We start from the raw sequence: 18,323 nt of genomic DNA, 5'->3' as shown, positions 1-18,323 counted from the left end.
TAGGACCCTGAGTACTTTATTACCCTATGGTTTAGCTCATGGATTGAAGCAGCTTAAAACAGTTGATAATTATCTTTCTTGGCTTTCTCTGTTTAGTGAGGACTCAATGAATATTGTCAATTGAGTGAATGACTTGAAACCACCAATAGAAATGAAAAAAAGAGCTAGTATCATAAGAAACACCTAAAATAAATAAATAATTCCTATTACAGCATAATTGCTTTCGTGTTAATTGTTTTTTAAAATAAGATATCCAGTTCTAAGCTGGTGTTTGAAATAACTTACAGAGCCAGAGAATAAACCCTGCTTCTCTTATTCCAATATGAGACCTTCATTCATTGACTCCACAAATATTAAGCACCCTCACTGTGCCAGGCTAGTCCTCCGTGCTAAGGAAACATAGTATGACGTTTATGATCTGCTTGGAGACAGACAGGCAGTTAGGCAGTTTCACCACGCCACAGCTTCTTCCCAGCTACCGTAACCATAGCCAGGCTCTCCCCCAAACTGCTGGTTTTAGAGCCTCTGAAGAAAGGCATCTTTTACTGGGAACAGTCAGCCTCAAGTTCAGGGCCAAAGCCTCTTGGGGCTCTCAGAGCTGTTTCAGTCTGTTGTCGGGCTCATGGCAGCTCTCTTGTTTACTTTTCTCAGTCGTACCTGACAAATGGGCACAGGTCACCTTTTGGGAGAATGATGGCTGCTCCGGGCATTCCTTTCTCACCAGGTGTGCAGGGGGATGGGACTGGCTTTGAATGCTCCCACTGGCTGCTTCACTCTAGGAGGTGAGTGTGGCTTACTGTCAAATCCCTCCCTTCCTCCACTCATGACATTGACATTCGTTGGCTCCTTTAGGGAGCCTGGTCATTGCAATTCCATTTCCTGTGTTCCATTCCGTTTTCCCAAGATCTCCCCCCTTGCTATGGACCGAATGTGTCCTCCTAAAATTCATATGTTGACACCTTAATCTCCAGTTAGGGATTTGCAGGTGGGGCCATTGGGAAGTAATTAGATCATGAGGGTGGAGCCCTCATGAATGAGATTAATGCCCTTCTAAAAAGAGAGATGATTATCCTCTTCAGCATGTGAGGATGCAGCAAGAAGGTGGCTGTCTGTAAACCAGGAAGAGAACCCCCACCAAGAACTTGACCATGCTGGCACCCTAGTCTTGGACTTCCTGCCTCCAGAACTGTGAAAAGAAAATGGTGCTCAATCCCCCTACTTTATGGTAAAGAATGTTGACCTAAAGAGACATCAAACTTCTACCTGTCCAAGGTATCCACATCTAAGTGGGTCTCAGTTATATCACCTTTCTGAGATCTTGGCTAAGATAAAGGGATGGGTACCAGATGCTGCCACCAACTCCAGGCCAAGTATTAAGAGCAGCTTCTCTCTTTCCTGGGAAATGGGTCAGTCATGCTATCATTTGCCATTGCTATCTTGGACATTGGTTTAAAAATGAGCTATATATTTTGGCTCTGATGAAGTTAGAAGAGCTATATATATTTTATATCTCTATCATCTATTAAATATTCATTTAGTACTGTTTATGTATTTTTCTGAGCTCTTTGTATCCTGAATTTTATCACATCTAAGATGCCACTGATTATAAGCTACACCATTATTTTTCCTACCACTGAGGCAACTAAACTCTGCTATGCTATTGACTGTAAATTGCACCTCAATTTCAGACATGTTAAAATGTGAAAAATGCATGGCTTAGAATTAATGAAACATGGTATATTGATGCATGTTGTCTTAAAACAACTGTAGGAGGTAGGTTCTATCACTCTCCTGACTTTGTAGATGAGGAAACTGAGGCATAGAGAGGTTCCACAATATGCCCAGGAGCACACTGCATTTGCACCCAGACAGTCTAACTCCAGGGCCCAGCTCATAACCACTACACTGTTCTCCCTGCAGATAAGGAAAGCCGAAAAAAGAAAGTTTCACAAAAGTTATTTTAAATATTTCTCTGCATGAGGAGACTCAAAGTTATTCCTGTCTGCAGTTGTCCCCTAACATCTGGATCTATATCCAAAATCTGAGCAATCCGGAAGTGCTCAGGAGTTCTATGGACCATATGTCCATTTTAGTGCAAGCTCATGGGGTGAGAGTGTGCATGTGGACACATGGCTGCTTCTGTGAGGACTGAGGTTGTCTAGTATTACTTCTAGACATCATCCAAGGTTTAGCTTTGCCAGAAAGAAGACACTTCTGCCCACAGTTTCAGGAGAGCGTGATTCAGCCTCCTGTTGGCTTGGGTGTCAACCACCCCTTTTGACTCTGATGCCTTCTGCTTCTCACTTGAGGGTTGAGCCTGGTGTCCTTTCTTAGGTTTAGTCATGATGAGGAAAATGAATCAGGCATCCTCACCCAAATAGCACCTACTCCTCAGCCTCCTTGCCTCTCCTCATAATGCAAATGTGGTTAATTTCCTCACTACCTGTCAATTTCATACAAGTTTGACAATCAACAGAGAGGAGTGACAAAGAAGTAGCTTCAGGAACCTAGAAATTTAATCATTATTTTTGTTTAGAAGCCACAGTTTCAACATATCTCATCATTAAGTATGATTTTACACCATTGCTACTGTTTTTTCAGAGCTACTTCTCCCGAGATTAGCTTCAGCGACCTTTCTCTGCCCTCATAGCACATAGCTCTCTTAAAGAGCACTTCTCACACTGTATCGGAACCCCTTGTCTGTCTGTCTGTCTGTCTTCCCTACCTACTTCAGGTTCTGAGGTACCAAGTTCTGTATCTGTCTTGCCCTGGGCTAGAGGTGACACAGCCTGAAGTCTACGTTACAGAACTCACTGGTGGCGTGAAAGTTCCCCAGCGTTGCCTTTCCCTGTCTCAGGCAGAGCATCAGTTAACTTCTGCTTTCTTTTCTGGTTACCCATGGAGCCCTGCGAGGTGCTGGCCTGAGAGCAGGGACCAAGTCTAAGCTCGTTCCTCCCTGGATACTCGGCATCTAGCCGGTGCTCATGGTAGATGTTTTCAAAACATTTTGAAAATGAATGAATGGACTAGAGCCAAGAGACTCCAAGTGAAATTTCATGGAAGGGTTTTTCTCCCTTTCTTTTATTCATTTATTTAATCCCTGTATTGAATACTTACTGTATAGCAGGCACTATGTATATATATGAGGGGGAAGGTAGCAATTAGATACAGGGGAAATACTGGGATTAATAAACACAATCAGGGAGTTCCCTGGTGGTCCCGTGATTAGGACTCTGTGCTTCTACTGTAGGGGCCTGGGTTCGATCCCTGGTCATGGAACTAAGGTCCCACAAGCTGCAAAAAAAAAAAAAAAAAAAAAAGGCACAATCAGAAAGGGCCCTTAACATCACGTAGGGCAGGAGGAGGGCAAGGGGTGAGTGAGGACATGCTTGTTAGGAAGATGGATGAGTTGAGGACCTAATGTTTGGCTGCATTGTGTTTAAAAAAAAAAAAAGGAAAAAAGTAAATGAAAGAGTTGAAGGGATGGGAATACAAGGTGAGAATTCCAGGCCTACGGAAGTATTTTATGATGTAAAGTCTCAGGACAAGAGAGAGCACTGTCTGTGGTAGAAACTGCAAGAATTTGAATAGTACTGCTCAGAGCAAAGACGGCCAGGTGGCACAGGCCAGAGGTGAGGCCCAAGAGGAAGGGATCAGATCTCAGTGGTGTTGGGGGTCAGGTAGGTAGCAGGGTTTCATCCTAAGGCACACGGAGAGCGATTGACGGGCTGTAAGAGTAGGATGATGTCATCAGATTTATTTTAGGAAGTCACTCCAGCTGCAGAATGGATTGGCGGGGATGAAGGGATTAAAAACTGGGTTTGAGAGAAGAGGTGGTGAGGACTGCAGGGCTGGAGAAGAGTCTAGTTTGACTCATGTCTTCAAACAGCTTGGAAAAGAATCAACCAAACCACTGAAATCCAAGTAGAATGTCATTTTATTCCACTTCAGCCATTATTCTTCCCCTTCAGGTCTTTGCTGACAGCTATTGACACATGTTGGATTGGCATGGGTGTGAGTGCAGAGGCCTAAGAGGATCTGGTTAGAAACCTCGTCCCCAGGAGAAGAGAGTCGGTGGCAAAGAAAAGGGACCAGAGATGACCAAATGGAGACAGTGAATTATCGCTCATAAAGATGCTGGGAAAGACAGGCTTCCCCTAGAATGAGCTGTCAGTAAAAACTTTAATTAGGTCAAGGTACTCCCATGACGTACTGTGTTCTAGAATCTTGGGGTGAGGACATTTGTAATTTGCAAAAGTAAACTCAATATCATCATATAACTTCCCTTTGGAAAGCAGCAAACAAAAAGAAGCTTTCTTGTTTGTACTATAAAGTAAAAGGAACTAAAGTAGACAAAATCAGCCTGGCTGTGGGATGTGCAAATGTTCTGTGTTATGTGCATGTTGGTCACTGACAGGGGTCTGGGGAAAAAGTAGAATTTGCCGAAGAGGGTGGAGGAGTAATGGCAGAGATAGTTATGCTTATCAAAGTGGGGAGCAGGGATCAAGAAAGTTTGAAAAACAGTGAATTAAAGTCATATAAGTGCTTTAGTCATAAAAACTGAGAATTTATTTATATATTCTGCATTTTTTCAAACACAACATAATTATCAAATTTGACATCTATTACTCCAGACTGTGTGGTAGCCAATGGGACCCAGAGACTAAGAAGGGCCCACCCTGTCCCCCAAAGTACATAATCTAGTAGAGAAGACAGAGGAACGATTAATACCCTTACATGACAAGTAGCATAATAGAGCATGTATAAAGAACATGAGAAAGAGAGGGATTGATTTCTAGTTGTTTGTGTTTAGAGTTGACAACATGAATCGACATTGGGGAACATGTATAATCCTAGATAGTAATATAAATATTAAAAAATCCCATGAAAACCCTAATCCTCACAGCCTCGCATGGAGGACATGGCAGAGGTGTACAAGGGTAAGGATGACCTGGCTGAGGGACAGGTACCACATGACCAGGGTCATCAACTCCAGATCAAAGGGGACTCCAAGTCAGGTTGTTACTGTGACATCACACTGTATGTGTCTTTTTTTGTTTTTATAATTAAGAAATAAATTTAGGTTTCATTTCAAGGGTCAAACATAGTCAACCTTTTCAGGTATAGAAGCCTCCAAGGAATTGGTTCTTAAGCTCCAAAATGTGCTCTTCTGACAATTTCTCTCCTATTTTATAGGCTCACCTCATGGATTTGCTGTGACTTAGAGGAAAGGCCAAGCTTAGGAAGCAGACGGACCTGGCTCAAATCTGGCTCAGGACTCACTGATTATGCCATCTTGGACAAGCATCTGAACACTCTGGTCCAGTTCCCCACGTGGCACACTGAGGAAATAAGATTAAATAATAAGATGTGAGTGAAGGCACCCTAGTAGGCACTCTGCTTCTGTCTCTACCACCACCGCAGTAAAGGTACCATCTCTCAACTGGATCTTTTTAAATGTTTGTCTTCATTTATTCTGGGCCACTCCAGTCTGTCCATTTCTGCACAGAAAACAAATGTGATTGTGTCTCCGACATTGAAAGATCAAAAGCTTCAACATGATTTATATAATATTTCTTTCCAAACTGCAGGACATGAGCCATTAGTGGGTCATAGAAACAACTTTGTGAGGTAGCAGCAGCATATTTTTTAAAGGGTAACAAAATAGAACACAGCAGAAATACTAGATTGCAATGTCAATTTTAAGCATAAGGATTGTTACATGAAGCCTGTTTTCACAATATGGGTCCGGGTTCTAGTATTTTCTGAGAGAAGAAATAAGTGCACCTGTGAAATAAAAATAGGACAATGGTGGGGGGCAGATAAGGAAGCTATATACACTTGAAAAAGCTATGGGGACAGAAATGAGCTGTTAAATATTAAAAGTTTGATAGGAGAAATGAAAAAGACAATAGAAGTAGGTTTACAAGATAAGGATGAGAGAAAATTTCAGAAGATAAAGCATAGTGATAAGGGGATAGAAAATTGGAAGAAGAAAAGACACAAGAATTGGAGGTCCAGTCCATGAGGTCTGATATCCAAATACAGGAGAAAATGTGCAGAGGGACAAACTAGAGGAAGTTGTCAAAGAAGGAACTAAAAAGTTTTCATAAAACTAAAGAACAAGAATTTTGAGACGGAAGAAATTTAAGAGCACTGGGACAAAGAAAAGCTCCTATAAACTAATAGAGAGGAACACAACACACTAGGACTAGGAATCATACTTACATCTCCCTTATTCCTCATACCATACTCGCAAAACAATAAAAAAAGTTAATAAAACAAACCCAAAAACCCCAGTTAGAATTAAAGGTATAACTAAAATCCAAATTAAAAGTACAGCTACCATAGAAAGAGGAAAAACCCTGTAAGATAATATTTATCTGTCTCTGGATGGGCAAATAACTTTCTAACTTTCTAAACATAAAGAACATGCAAGGCATTACAAAGGAAAAGACCCACTCAACATTTTAATATACTAAACTGAAATATGTGACAAAACCATTTAAAATTAAAATTAAATGTAAATTGAAGAAATGGCAAACTGGGAAAAAACTATGAACAGATTAAACAAAGGGTTTAACATGTAAAGTATTCACATGAGCAATTTGTAAAATGTTCATATACTGTGTAAAATATGCGAAATAGTCACATAATGTATAAAATGTTCATGTAAGTAGATGAGAAAAAACACTAGAACCATATTAGAGAAAAATGGGCAAAGGATATGAACCAATATAAATGGCTAGATTCACTGAAGACGAAAACGTCAATCTTAGTTGTAATTTAAGAAGTATAAATTAAAACTTGAGCTACAGTTTTTCACCAAAATTTTTCACAATAATTTTCTTAACAAATTATTAAAGATTGCTTTTCAGAGTAAAGTTAATGGTGAGGATGTAAAGTGATATGTTTCCGGAAAGGTTTGGCGATACATTATAAGTATTTTTAATGTTTAAATCTTGCAATGCAGAAATTCCATTTCTAGATATCTAATCCAAGGCATTTCATTATTTGATGTTTTACCAAATATACTGTTCTAGGTACTGAAGTATAGGATATTTATAGGGGATTAGTAATACTTGTGGAAAAGTAAAAAACAAAATAACTGTCCGATAATAGGGGGAACGTTGAGTCACTTATCTCCATCAAATAGAATTTATTTCGCCATCAAATAATATGGGTAAAATTATTTTCAATAAACGGTAAGTAGACTTTCTAACTTGAGAGGAAATTTATTAAACACAGCATTTAGATATTGGCTGTCAGCAGAAACAATGGCTAACGTCTGAGGCATTCTGTCAACAATCCTCATTTGAAATAATAGCTTTGAAATATGCATGGAACATAAAAGACAAGAAGGCTTTCCTGCTGTCCTGAAATTGTTGAGCAATCTGTACAATAAGGAAACTGGCCACAGTGAGAGGATTTATTAAACTGACTTCATTTCTTACCTTCCGCAGTTTAAAACACCCCCCCCCACACACATGCACGCACATACACGCACACACACAGACACACACACGCACACACACAGACACACACACACACACACACACACACACCAGGAAAGCTTGGAGGAATTATTTTTGAAAGACTCCGAATTTCCAGATCCATCAAGTCTAATCATTCTGATAAAAATACTTTTCTTCAATTGTCAGAATTGTCAGGTTTCCTTAGATGAAGAATTTCTGTGTTACTGGGGATACCATGAATAAGGGTAAAATGGAAGAGTAACTGAAACGAAAGGGTACTTATTCTCAACTAGTACCTGTGGCTCCAATTGAAAGAAACATGGAGGCGGTTTCACAGTAAAAGCAACCATCTGAGACCCATAGAGAAGACATTTGTCTGGATCACTGAAGGATCACCGGAATTGTAATCGGCAAATTCTGAGAAGTTTTGATTTGCACAAAGAGTTACACTTACAAAATCACAGTGTTTCCTTTCGATGCTCAGTATCTGAAGACTAATGTGTATCTAGATTATTTTATGTAGATGGTAGCCCAGCGTCATTCCTCCTAGGATCCTTAGAAATGTAAAAAGAAAATAATTTAGTTTATAAAACAAATACAGGGAACTTCTCTGTCTGTCCAGTGGTTAGGACTCTCTGCTTTCACTGCAGGGGGAAAGGTTTGATCCCTGGTCAGGGAATTAAGATCCCCCATGCCACGTGGCAAAACCAACAAAAAAAAAACAAATATGCAACTCTAGCGTTGTTTTCGTTGTCTATTAATAATTCAATAAGGAATGAGGGCCTGTGTGATATTCATAATCAGCATTTTATGGTTTATTACGGGAAAGGCCCTTAGCATGGTATTTAAATTTTTGACATTAATTTTCCTTCTAAATTGTTTCACTATTCACTTTTAATTTCTTTAGAGGACGTTTTCACATAGAATGAAAATTTTTATTATATACTTATATAGTTTTAAATAAAATCATTGTAGAAGAATTTTTAAAATTAAAAATTAGGGTGAGATGGGCAGATTATCACATGATACAGGTGACCGCTACTTGTAGATCCTCAGGGTCTAGCTTGAGTGGTGACAGCTATAAGTAGGAGAGGAAGGCAAGCTGGATCCTTGGCTTCTTATATAAGGAAGGAGAGCACAGGAAGCCTCCCTGGGGTATACAGATGTCCCTGGGGCCTCACAGTAGACTGTCACGGGATCCCCTGACATCACCGATTATATGACTAGGGAGAGGGAGATGTAATATCCAACGGTAACTGGGATACTGTATTCCTATCCTTAGAAAAAAAGATTTCTAAAGGAGGAAGTTAATTTCAGGAGAAAGATGATCAATTTGTACTAAATAAGTTGGTTTGCAGGGGCTCAGTGGCCAGTCATGAAGGAAAAGCAAATCAGAAGCGCAGGAGCAAGTCAGTGCTATTAGAGAAAGCTATGGCACTAAATAATATCTTCAGAGAGAGATAGAGTGTGATACTAAAGAAAGCCGTGAACATAAAAAGGAAATTTAAGGGGAAAAATAAAAAGTTAAAAGAGAGATGAGAATTGAGCTTTGAAATAAGACTGCATTTGTGTAGTAGAAAAAGAAGTGGAACCAAGGAGAAAGAAAACCGGAGAAGACTATCAGTGCCCTGGAGGTCAGAGACATTTTAGAAGGAAGGACGTGCGCCATGAATCACTGATGTAGAGAGATAAAGTGTAACCCATGGAGCAGCACTTGGGAGACGATGTGATGATTTACAGAGATGAATTTCAGTGGAGAAGTGGGGTCAGAATCATAGGCAGAGAGACATGAGGAAATGTTTTTGTAAACGTAGATTATTTTTGTTTATGTTTTGACATATTGGGTATTGAAAGGAAGGTAAGAGAAAGGATGCAGCTTAAGTCAGGTAACAGACTGATGACTGATGATTTAACTCTTTACAGAGGTGATAGTGATCATTTAATTGACCACAGTTTTGGAATGCATGGGAGGTGTCAATTTAAGGAGTTTAAATGGCAAGATTAGCTCTGGAGAGGGGGAGTATCTTCTCTTCTCCTGAGATAGGAGAGTAGGAAGAAAGATGGGGTGTAACCAAGAGGAGAGAGATTGCAGTGTGTGCCAAATGATTTTCATTACTTATTTTTTTAATAAACATTTTTGGAGTGTGCACTATATGAAGTACCAAGATCCCTTGGAAAATATGATGATGGAAAAGGCCTAGAGAATGCTCTCAAAGTAGTTTTATATGGAAGATAAGTCAAGTACAAAAATAACTCTAGGGATTGAGAACACAAGCTATTAACTTAAATATAAATTTTTCTACACCTCAGTTTCTTCCTCCATAAAATGGGAATAATGATAGTACCACCTATGTTTCCAGCATCCCATTCTCTTTCTAGCTTACATTTCCGAGTGTTCTAATAGAAGTATTTGACCAAATGGAGACATTCAGCCCATGAATCGAACACTGTTTCATTCTCCATCATTGCCCTCATGTTCTCATTTCCTTTTTTACCCAGGATAAATTTACTGGCCCATCATTTTAATCACTCTCTTATCCCTCCATCCAATCCATCAAGACACTTGTTCCTCTCTCCTTGAGATACACATGGCTGGAAAACCCTAACCCTGATGAAACCTTACTATTTGCTTTCTTCCCATCTTTTGAGTCCCCTTCTGCATGGAGGAAAATTCCACAAAGTCATACAATATGAGTTCAGGAAACACATCCAGACCAAGGCACACATAGGCTCTGCATTTCTTCAGCGTCTACATGGAGGGGCATCCCATGTGGAGGAGGGCTTTGTTGTCGTGGAGGCCCCTTCCCCATTGTTCTTCCTTCATATAGGGCTTTGATGACAGCCACTTTATTAGGAAAGGGACCTTCAGACTGCTTGGGGAATTAAGCTGCCTAGATATCATGCCAGCCATTTACAGGAGCTGTCTGGGAAAGCCAGCAGCCCTGTACGTTAGGAGGCACCTGGGAACCTTGGGCCCTTTTGGATGCTATAGCCCTCCAGTCATGGAAGGAGTCTAGGCTAGCCTACTGTTCAGGCATCCTAGGATGAAAATATAGGGTCATTTTGGAACAATGCTTCTCCTTCAACAATCTATCCCCAAGACCCTTGAGTGCTCCTCAGATGTTTCTGGAATAGGAAGAGAGAGATTATTTGACTTCCACCCAGTCTTTAGAGGCTAAGTTAACTGCATTTGTCACACTCCCTGAGGGATGTGCTAGATTGTCAGCCACTTCCCCTCCCCACCATTTATTACCAATACATTCTGTAGAGACCTTGAGATTGTTTCTTCTATCGTTGACATTAAAGTTAGAAAAGGAGAAGAGCGAATTCTTTTGATCCTCCATTACCTACCTTCTGCATATTCCATGGTGCATGAGGCTCCAGGGCAAAGATACAAAGAACTACTACTGCTCACTTAAAGGGCCCCTGCCATCAGTATTCTGGTCTGCAGGAAACATTCGTTTTATGCACTCTTTTTTTTTTTTTAATCATTATTGGAATATAATTGCTTTACAATGGTGTGCTACTTTCTGCTTTATAACAAAGTGAGTCAGTTATACATATGCATATGTTCCCATATCTCTTCCCTCTTGCATTAGATGCACTCTTACAAAAGCTACCAGCAGGGGTCACAGAGAGCAAACCCTTCCTTGCTATTATTTTGTCCCTGATCCCAGACCCAAAGGATAAAGGTGTTATGTTTAAGCCAAATAGTGGTGACCTCTCTGGGGAGAGAGGTGGTAGAGGATTGGGCCCCAGCTTCCTCTTGTGTTGAATGGACCCCAGATAACATATAGGGACCTCTGGCACCTCTTGCAGACCATAGGAGATGTGGGGAGTTTCTATTACTTGGAACAATGGCAGGCCAGCTGATCTTTCTTCGTCTTATTGGGGAGACTACAGGGTGAGGAAGGTTCAATGCCTTTGTTGTCTAAAGGCAGTTGAGCTCTTCCTCACCGATTTCTTTAGCGTGGTTTTCTTCTCTCCCTGGTTCTTGTGCTGACCAGATACTAGTGGTGTTTAATGCCCTGACCACTGTGCTAGCTCCGCCCATTCTGGCAGCTTTCCCAGGGAAATCCCTCTGTACCTAAAAGGACCCTGAAATTTGTATAACCTTTAGATGCCATATATTTTCTTGTAAGAAATCTTAAAGGAAAAATTTCAGGCAAAATACCTGTGTTTTGTGGGCTGATAACTTTAAAAATGAGGCCTTTTACTAGACATTTGGAAGAGCTGATTCCATTCAATTGTTATGGCATCAGGAATGATGCAGTTAGGGTGGGGCTGATTTGAGTAGAATCTGGGAGAGATACAAGGGTACTGACCATCAGTTCAAGTTTCACTTGAAACTGTTTTCTTGAGAGAGTACCTGTTTTCTTGGAAGGAAAATTGTCTCTACTTTTATCCAAAGCAAGGGGATCAGAGAAGACTTCACTGAAAAGGTGATGTTTGGGCTGAGGCTTGAGAGTTGCCATGGTGCTAAGACCATCAGACAAGACTATACAGGGCTTTTCTGAGACACAGCCAGGAATGTGTTTGGAAGGAGAGAGCAAGGAGCAGCGTAGAAAGGGGTGAGGTCAAGAGGTGATGGTGGGCCAGCTCACTTAGGGACTTTTAGGACATTCGAAGGTTTTGAAGTGGGGTGGAATAGGTGTGCCTGAAGTTTGAAGACAGGAGAAAGTGAAAGAGAATGTTTGAACGCTGGAAATGAGGGGGGCTTAAGAGGATTAGGAAACAGTATTAAGGGAGCACTTGAAACTGGGTTAATGAGATAGTTTGCAGTTTGCTTTGTTTTTTTTTCTTTATTGGTACACATATATTTTCTGTCCTAAAATTATAACTATTATATATGCTCCATAGAGTTCAAGTTGAACATGGAGTATACATAGTGAAATTTATTTTTGACATTGTTTTCTATATGTTTTTTTTCACACACACACACTGCATTTTTACAAGAGAGAAATAAAGTGACACAAAGCATTGTAAATGGATGACCACAAGAAAAGCAACAATGATTGCAATTACCAAACACGAAACACACTCATAGTATGTCATAATAGTGACATTCAGTCCAGTAGTCTTCCACTGTAACAGCTCCTTTACTTTGCAGTGAAAATTGACTTGTATATTTTTTGCCTCTGAGTTCTTGTGGGATTTTTTTTTTATTCAAACAGAAAGTCACAAAAATTATAATCATCCTCATCAGTTCACTCATTCCCAGGTAACTAATTTTTTATTCTTTTTGATGTTTTGTAAGGCACTTTTATGAATTCATCAGTTTGCCATTAGAGTTCTGAAAATGCTTATTCGTTCAGTTACACAGTATAGTCAGTTACCAAAAACCTGTACTTGTCAGAGTGTTTTCCATGAATTCCTTGAAGATGAAACCCTTTCATAGGATATTTTTGCAAAAGCATCAGAGTACCGCAGTACTCTCTGTAAATGACAAAAGACTTAAAAGTGACCATGGTTAAAGATTTGATGAAAGTTCATAATAATGCAATTGACAAGGAAATTTAGTTATTTCTGAGATATACGTTTTAAAGTAATAACTAGTATTATGACTTATAAAATTATACCAGAACATATAAGATATATAGAAGTTTCGTGTAATGTCTGAAACATTTATTTGAACATATTTCCATACAAATAACCTAAAGAAAGTTCAGTATTAGCTGTTTTTTTTAATATATACTGCAGGTTATTAGTCATCAATTTTATACACATCAGTGTATACATGTCAATCCCAATCGCCCAATTCAGCACACCACCATCCCCATCCCACCGCAGTTTTCCCCACTTGGTGTCCATACATTTGTTCTCTACATCTGTGTCTGAACTTCTGCCCTGCAAAGCAGTTCATGTGTACCAATTTTCTAGGTTCCTCATACATGTGTTAATTTATGATATTTGTTTTTCTCTTTCAAATAACTTCACTTTGTATGACAGTCTCTAGATCCACCCACGTCTCAACAAATGATGCAATTTCGTTCTTTTTTATGGCTTACTAATATTCCATTGTTTATATGTACCACGATTTCTTTATCCATTCATCTGTCAATGGCATTTAGGTTGCTTCCATTACCTGGCTATTGTAAATAGTGTTGCAGTGAACATTGGGGTGCATGGGTCTTTTAGAATTATGGTTTTCTCTGGGTATATGCTCAGTCGTGGGATTGCTGGATCATATAGTAATTCTATTTTTAGTTTTTAAGGAACCTCCATACTGTTCTCCATAGTGGCTCTATCAACTTACATTCCCACTAACAGCGCAAGAGGGTTCCCTTTTCTCCACACCCTCTCTAGCATTCGTTGTTTGTAGATTTTTTGATGATGCCCATTCTAACTGGTGTGAGGTGATACCTCATTGTAGTTTTGATTTGCATTTTTCTAATAATTAGTGATGTTGAGCAGCTTTTCATGTTGATGCATCTCTTTTTCCTAACTTTAATGAGAATGTTACATTTGTTTCACTGTTAGGAATGATCCTTGCTATGTTTTACCTTGAAATTCTTTATCTTACAAAACAAGTTCCTCTTGATGCTTTGCAAGTAAGAATTGTAAAATCATGAATGGATTTGGCATTTCATCAAATGCTTTGTTGGTACCTATAAGAGGATGGTATTTTTCATTTACTTTGTTAATATTCTGAATTATATCATTAAATTTTCCAATGTTGAATCATCCTTCCTTTCTATTTGGTCATGATGTATTATTCTTTTATTATATTGCTGTATTTCATTGGATAACATTCCAGTTTATGTTTTCATCTATGCTTATAAACAATGATGGCCTGTAGCTTTATTTTTTTATTGTCCTTTTTTCGTTTTGCTATCAGAGATCAGAATAGCCTCATCTGAGTAGCTTTCCAACTTTTGCTATACTCTGAGACAATTTGCACAGTAAGAGTTAACTGTTTCTTGCAACTTTTCTAGATTCACATATAAAATGATGTGTCCCCTGGACTTTCAGGGGTCGTACTTTGAACCAGCTTCTTATACTGGGGTATTATTCAAGCTTTGTGGTGTTTCTTGGATCCATTTTGGATATGTTTCCTCTCCAGAAAATTATTCTTTTCTCTTATCTTTTGAAAATCTTGCTGTCACGTTTCTCCTAAGATTCTCTTTTGAGATTTTAAAAGTTCTTTCGTGCACTATTTCATTCCTAGTGGATTATTTTCCCCTTCTTTCTTAGGCTCAGTTATGCCCATGTTTTATTGCTATCATTAATTTCTTCCAAGAATACTTTTGGTCATCAGTGTTTGGTGTTGTATGTGTTTTCTTTCATTAACTTTGTCTTTATTCTTTGTTATTTTTTACTCCTATCCCTTCTTTCTCTTCTTTATTTTTCAATCACCCTTCCTTTTCCTTTTGGTACGATGAAAGATATCTGTATCCTTTAATGCTTTTAACCCTAAACTATATTTTTAAATTTATTTAAATAATTAAAAAAATTATTTCACAGAAATTTGTAAAAATCATCATAACTTGATGATTTTTGACAGTGAGCCATTCTGATGGCTGTGTAACCAGCACCTGGCTTCAGGATAGAATATTCACATTTTTCTAGAGACTTCCTCACACCCCCACTCACAACCTCTCTCTTTCACAAAGGTAACCACTGCTCTGACTTCTAACATAGATTACGTTGCCTCCTTTTTCTCTTTATATAAATGGAAGCAAAGAATAGGTATTCTTTTGAGTCTGGATAATTTTGCTCAGTATTCTGTTTATAGAATTATTCTTATATTTTCATGTAGTTCTTGTTTATCTTCATTGCTGTATTGTATTCCATTGTATGAATATACTACAATGTACTTAACCATTCTAATGTTGACTGGCATTTGAGTTGTTTCCAGTGTTTGGCTACTGAAATAATGTTGTTCTGAACATTCTTGGACTTGACTTTCATTGCACAGACATATACATATCCTAGGCATGAATCATAGCACATGGGTAAGTTCAATTTTAGTGGATACTGTCCAAATAGTTTTTTGAAGTGAATGTAATGATTTCCATTCTCCTTACTAGAGTACAGGAATTTCCACTGTTCACAACAACACCATTTCTTGTACTGTCAATCTTATGAAATTTTAGCCTTTCTTTGAATATGCAATTATATTCCATGTGTGTGTGTTATTTGTAGTTCCCTAGTAACTCTTTCCAAACATTAGTTTGCAACCTGTCTCTATTGTATTTTTTCTTAGCTTTTGTTTCCAACACTGCCCTGAAGACACTACATTTGAGATACCCACCCAGGGCTGGGTGGTGATTCACTAGAGCTCAAGAGACCAGAGCCAAGTGTCAACCAAGGACATCACAGACTTGCAGGCTCAGCCAGCATCAGTCCAGAGCAAGGCTTCTGCCCAGCGTGGAGTCCCCTGCAGAATCAGGAAGCCTAAGAAATATTATCAACTCATTGCATCAAAGTCTACTGGGGGTTCCTGCTGATATACTCCAACCCATTTTTGAAAAAGTAGTGTTTTCCAGCATCCTCACCTATCCAGAACATAAGTAAAATCTTGAGAGTTTCTTGCTTATTAATGAAAGCTATGAAGTCTAAGTCCAACTGGGCCCAGAACCCAAGTTGTAGCATAATGGTATTTCGTCCAACCAAAGAAGAGTTTAATGATTTCAATAAATACATTGCTTATGTGGAATCCCAAGGTGCACACCGAGCAGGCCTGGCTAAGATCATTCCACCCCAGGACTGGAAAGCCAGGGAGACCTATGATGACATCGATGACATCTTAATAGCCGCTCCCCTCCAGCTGGTGATTTCTGGGCAGGCAGGTGTGTTTACTCAGCACCACAAAAAGAAGAAAGCCATGACCGTGAGTGAGTATCGCCGCTTAGCAAACAGTGAAAAACACAAGACTCCATTCTACTCTGATTTTCAGGATCTGGAGCGAAAATATTGGAAAACGCGCCCCTATGGTTCACCAGTATATGGTGCGGACGTCAGTGGCTCCTTATTCGATGAAAACACGAAGCAGTGGAAACTTGGACACCTGGGAACCATTCAGGACCTGCTGGAACAGGAGTGCGGAGTGGTCATCGAAGGCGTCAACACCCCCTACCTTTACTTCGGGATGTGGAAGACCGCCTTCGCCTGGCACACGGAGGACATGGACCTTTACAGCATCAACTACCTGCACTTCGGGGAGCCCAAGACTTGGTACGTGGTGCCCCCGGAGCACGGCCGGCGTCTGGAACGCCTGGCCAGGGAGCTTTTCCCGGGCAGCTCGCGGTGCTGTGAGGCCTTCCTGCGACACAAGGTGGCTCTCATCTCGCCCACGGTCCTCAAGGACAACGGCATCCCCTTCGGTCGGGTCACTCAGGAGGCTGGAGAGTTCATGGTGACGTTTGCCTATGGCTACCACTCCGGCTTCAACCACGGTTTCAACTGCGCGGAAGCCATCAATTTCGCCTCCCCGCGTTGGATCGATTATGGCAAAGTGGCATCGCAGTGCAGCTGCGGGGAGGCCCGGGTCGCCTTCTCCATGGACGCCTTCGTGCGCATCCTGCAACCGGAGGGCTACGAGCTGTGGAAACGCGGGCAGGACCGGACCGTGGTGGACCACACGCAGCCCACGGTGCCCAGCAGCCAGTTCCTGAACGCCTGGAGGGAGGTCCGCGCGCTTGGGGGACCCGCGCTCCGCCGGAGGCACTGTCCGTCCCGCAGCGCCTCGCACCGCCGTCCGCCCGTGGCCGCCTGCCATGGGACCCACTGTCGAGCCCCTGTGGATCCTGCGTCCCCGCCCCCCTAGCCGGCCCGGGGTTCTTGCTCTGCTGCCCAGTTCGGGGCTGCGGCTGCCTACAGCTCCGCGGAACCCGGTCTGACTCCGTCACTGACCGCAGGTCCATCTGCTGCGGATCTCCACCTACCTGGACGATACGGTCCTCGTCGTCGTCCTCGGGAAGAGGGGACTCAGGATCCGACTGTCCGGGCCCGGACTAAGAGGCGCCTCTCCTTAGACACAACGCACCCATCTCTGGACTTCGAAGCTCAGCTCCCGTTTGCTGGTGTTCCCTTGATGGACAACCCTGCATTGCTGAGCCCATGGCTGCAGCATCCTTCTAAGCCTTCTGGGTGCTGTTGTGCCCCTGATCTTCAACCCTTGGGTCCTCCATTGGATCCCGAAAATCCGATGCACCCTGGCCCATGCCTGCCATCTCTGGAGGGTATTACATCCAGTGTCCTTGACAGCCTCCCTTTGATTCCTCCCTACGTCCCTGGGACTTTGAGAGTGTTTCCCAGGGACGATGCTGGGAACTGCAGGGCCCCCGTGAACTTCTGTGAGGGTTTAAGTTTGGACCAATCTTATGCCTCTAGGAGTCTTGTCCCAGCTGCAGAGACCAGTCTCCCGCACACCCTTGACTGTGATCCCCTGGGGCTAAAGCTAGAGGCACCTGCATCTCTTGAGTCCTGCGAGGAATTCCTCACCAATGCATGGTATTCAATCTGTGAGCCCATGACTACTGAAGAATTTGCTAAATGTGACTTTATCTGACCCTCCACCCCAGAAACCACAGAAGCTCTTTTTTTAAAAAAAATAAATGTATTTATTTTTGGTTGCATTGGGTCTTTGTTTCTGCGCGTGGGCATTCTATAGTTGTGGCGAGCGGGGGGGCTACTCTTCATCGTGGTGCGTGGGCTTATTGCAGTGGCTTCTCTTGTTGCAGAGCATGAGCTCTAGGCACACAGGCTTCGGTAGTTTGGCACGTGGGCTTAGTAGTTGTGGCTCGTGGGCTCTAGAGCGCAGATTCAGTAGGTGTGGTGCATGGGCTTAGTTGCTCCGCGGTATGTGGGTTCTTCCCGGGCCAGGGCTTGAACCCGTGTCCCCTG

General features: G+C 41.3%; 1 protein-coding gene and 1 pseudogene across 1 annotated transcript; both read left to right on the top strand.

Annotated features, from left to right (window-relative positions):
• Positions 1-18,323, top strand: part of LOC109552305 (lysine-specific demethylase 4D-like) — a 359,102-nt pseudogene that overhangs the window by 5,749 nt on the left and 335,030 nt on the right.
• Positions 15,338-18,004, top strand: LOC109552308 (lysine-specific demethylase 4D). The gene has a single exon (XM_033862102.2). The coding sequence runs from the start codon at positions 16,018-16,020 to the stop codon at positions 17,242-17,244; it is 1,227 nt and encodes a 408-aa protein (XP_033717993.2). The 5' UTR covers positions 15,338-16,017; the 3' UTR covers positions 17,245-18,004.

This window comes from Tursiops truncatus, chromosome 8, assembly GCF_011762595.2.
Source record: "Tursiops truncatus isolate mTurTru1 chromosome 8, mTurTru1.mat.Y, whole genome shotgun sequence".
Lineage (NCBI taxonomy): Eukaryota > Metazoa > Chordata > Mammalia > Artiodactyla > Delphinidae > Tursiops > Tursiops truncatus.
This window is presented reverse-complemented; position numbering and strand designations above follow the sequence as displayed.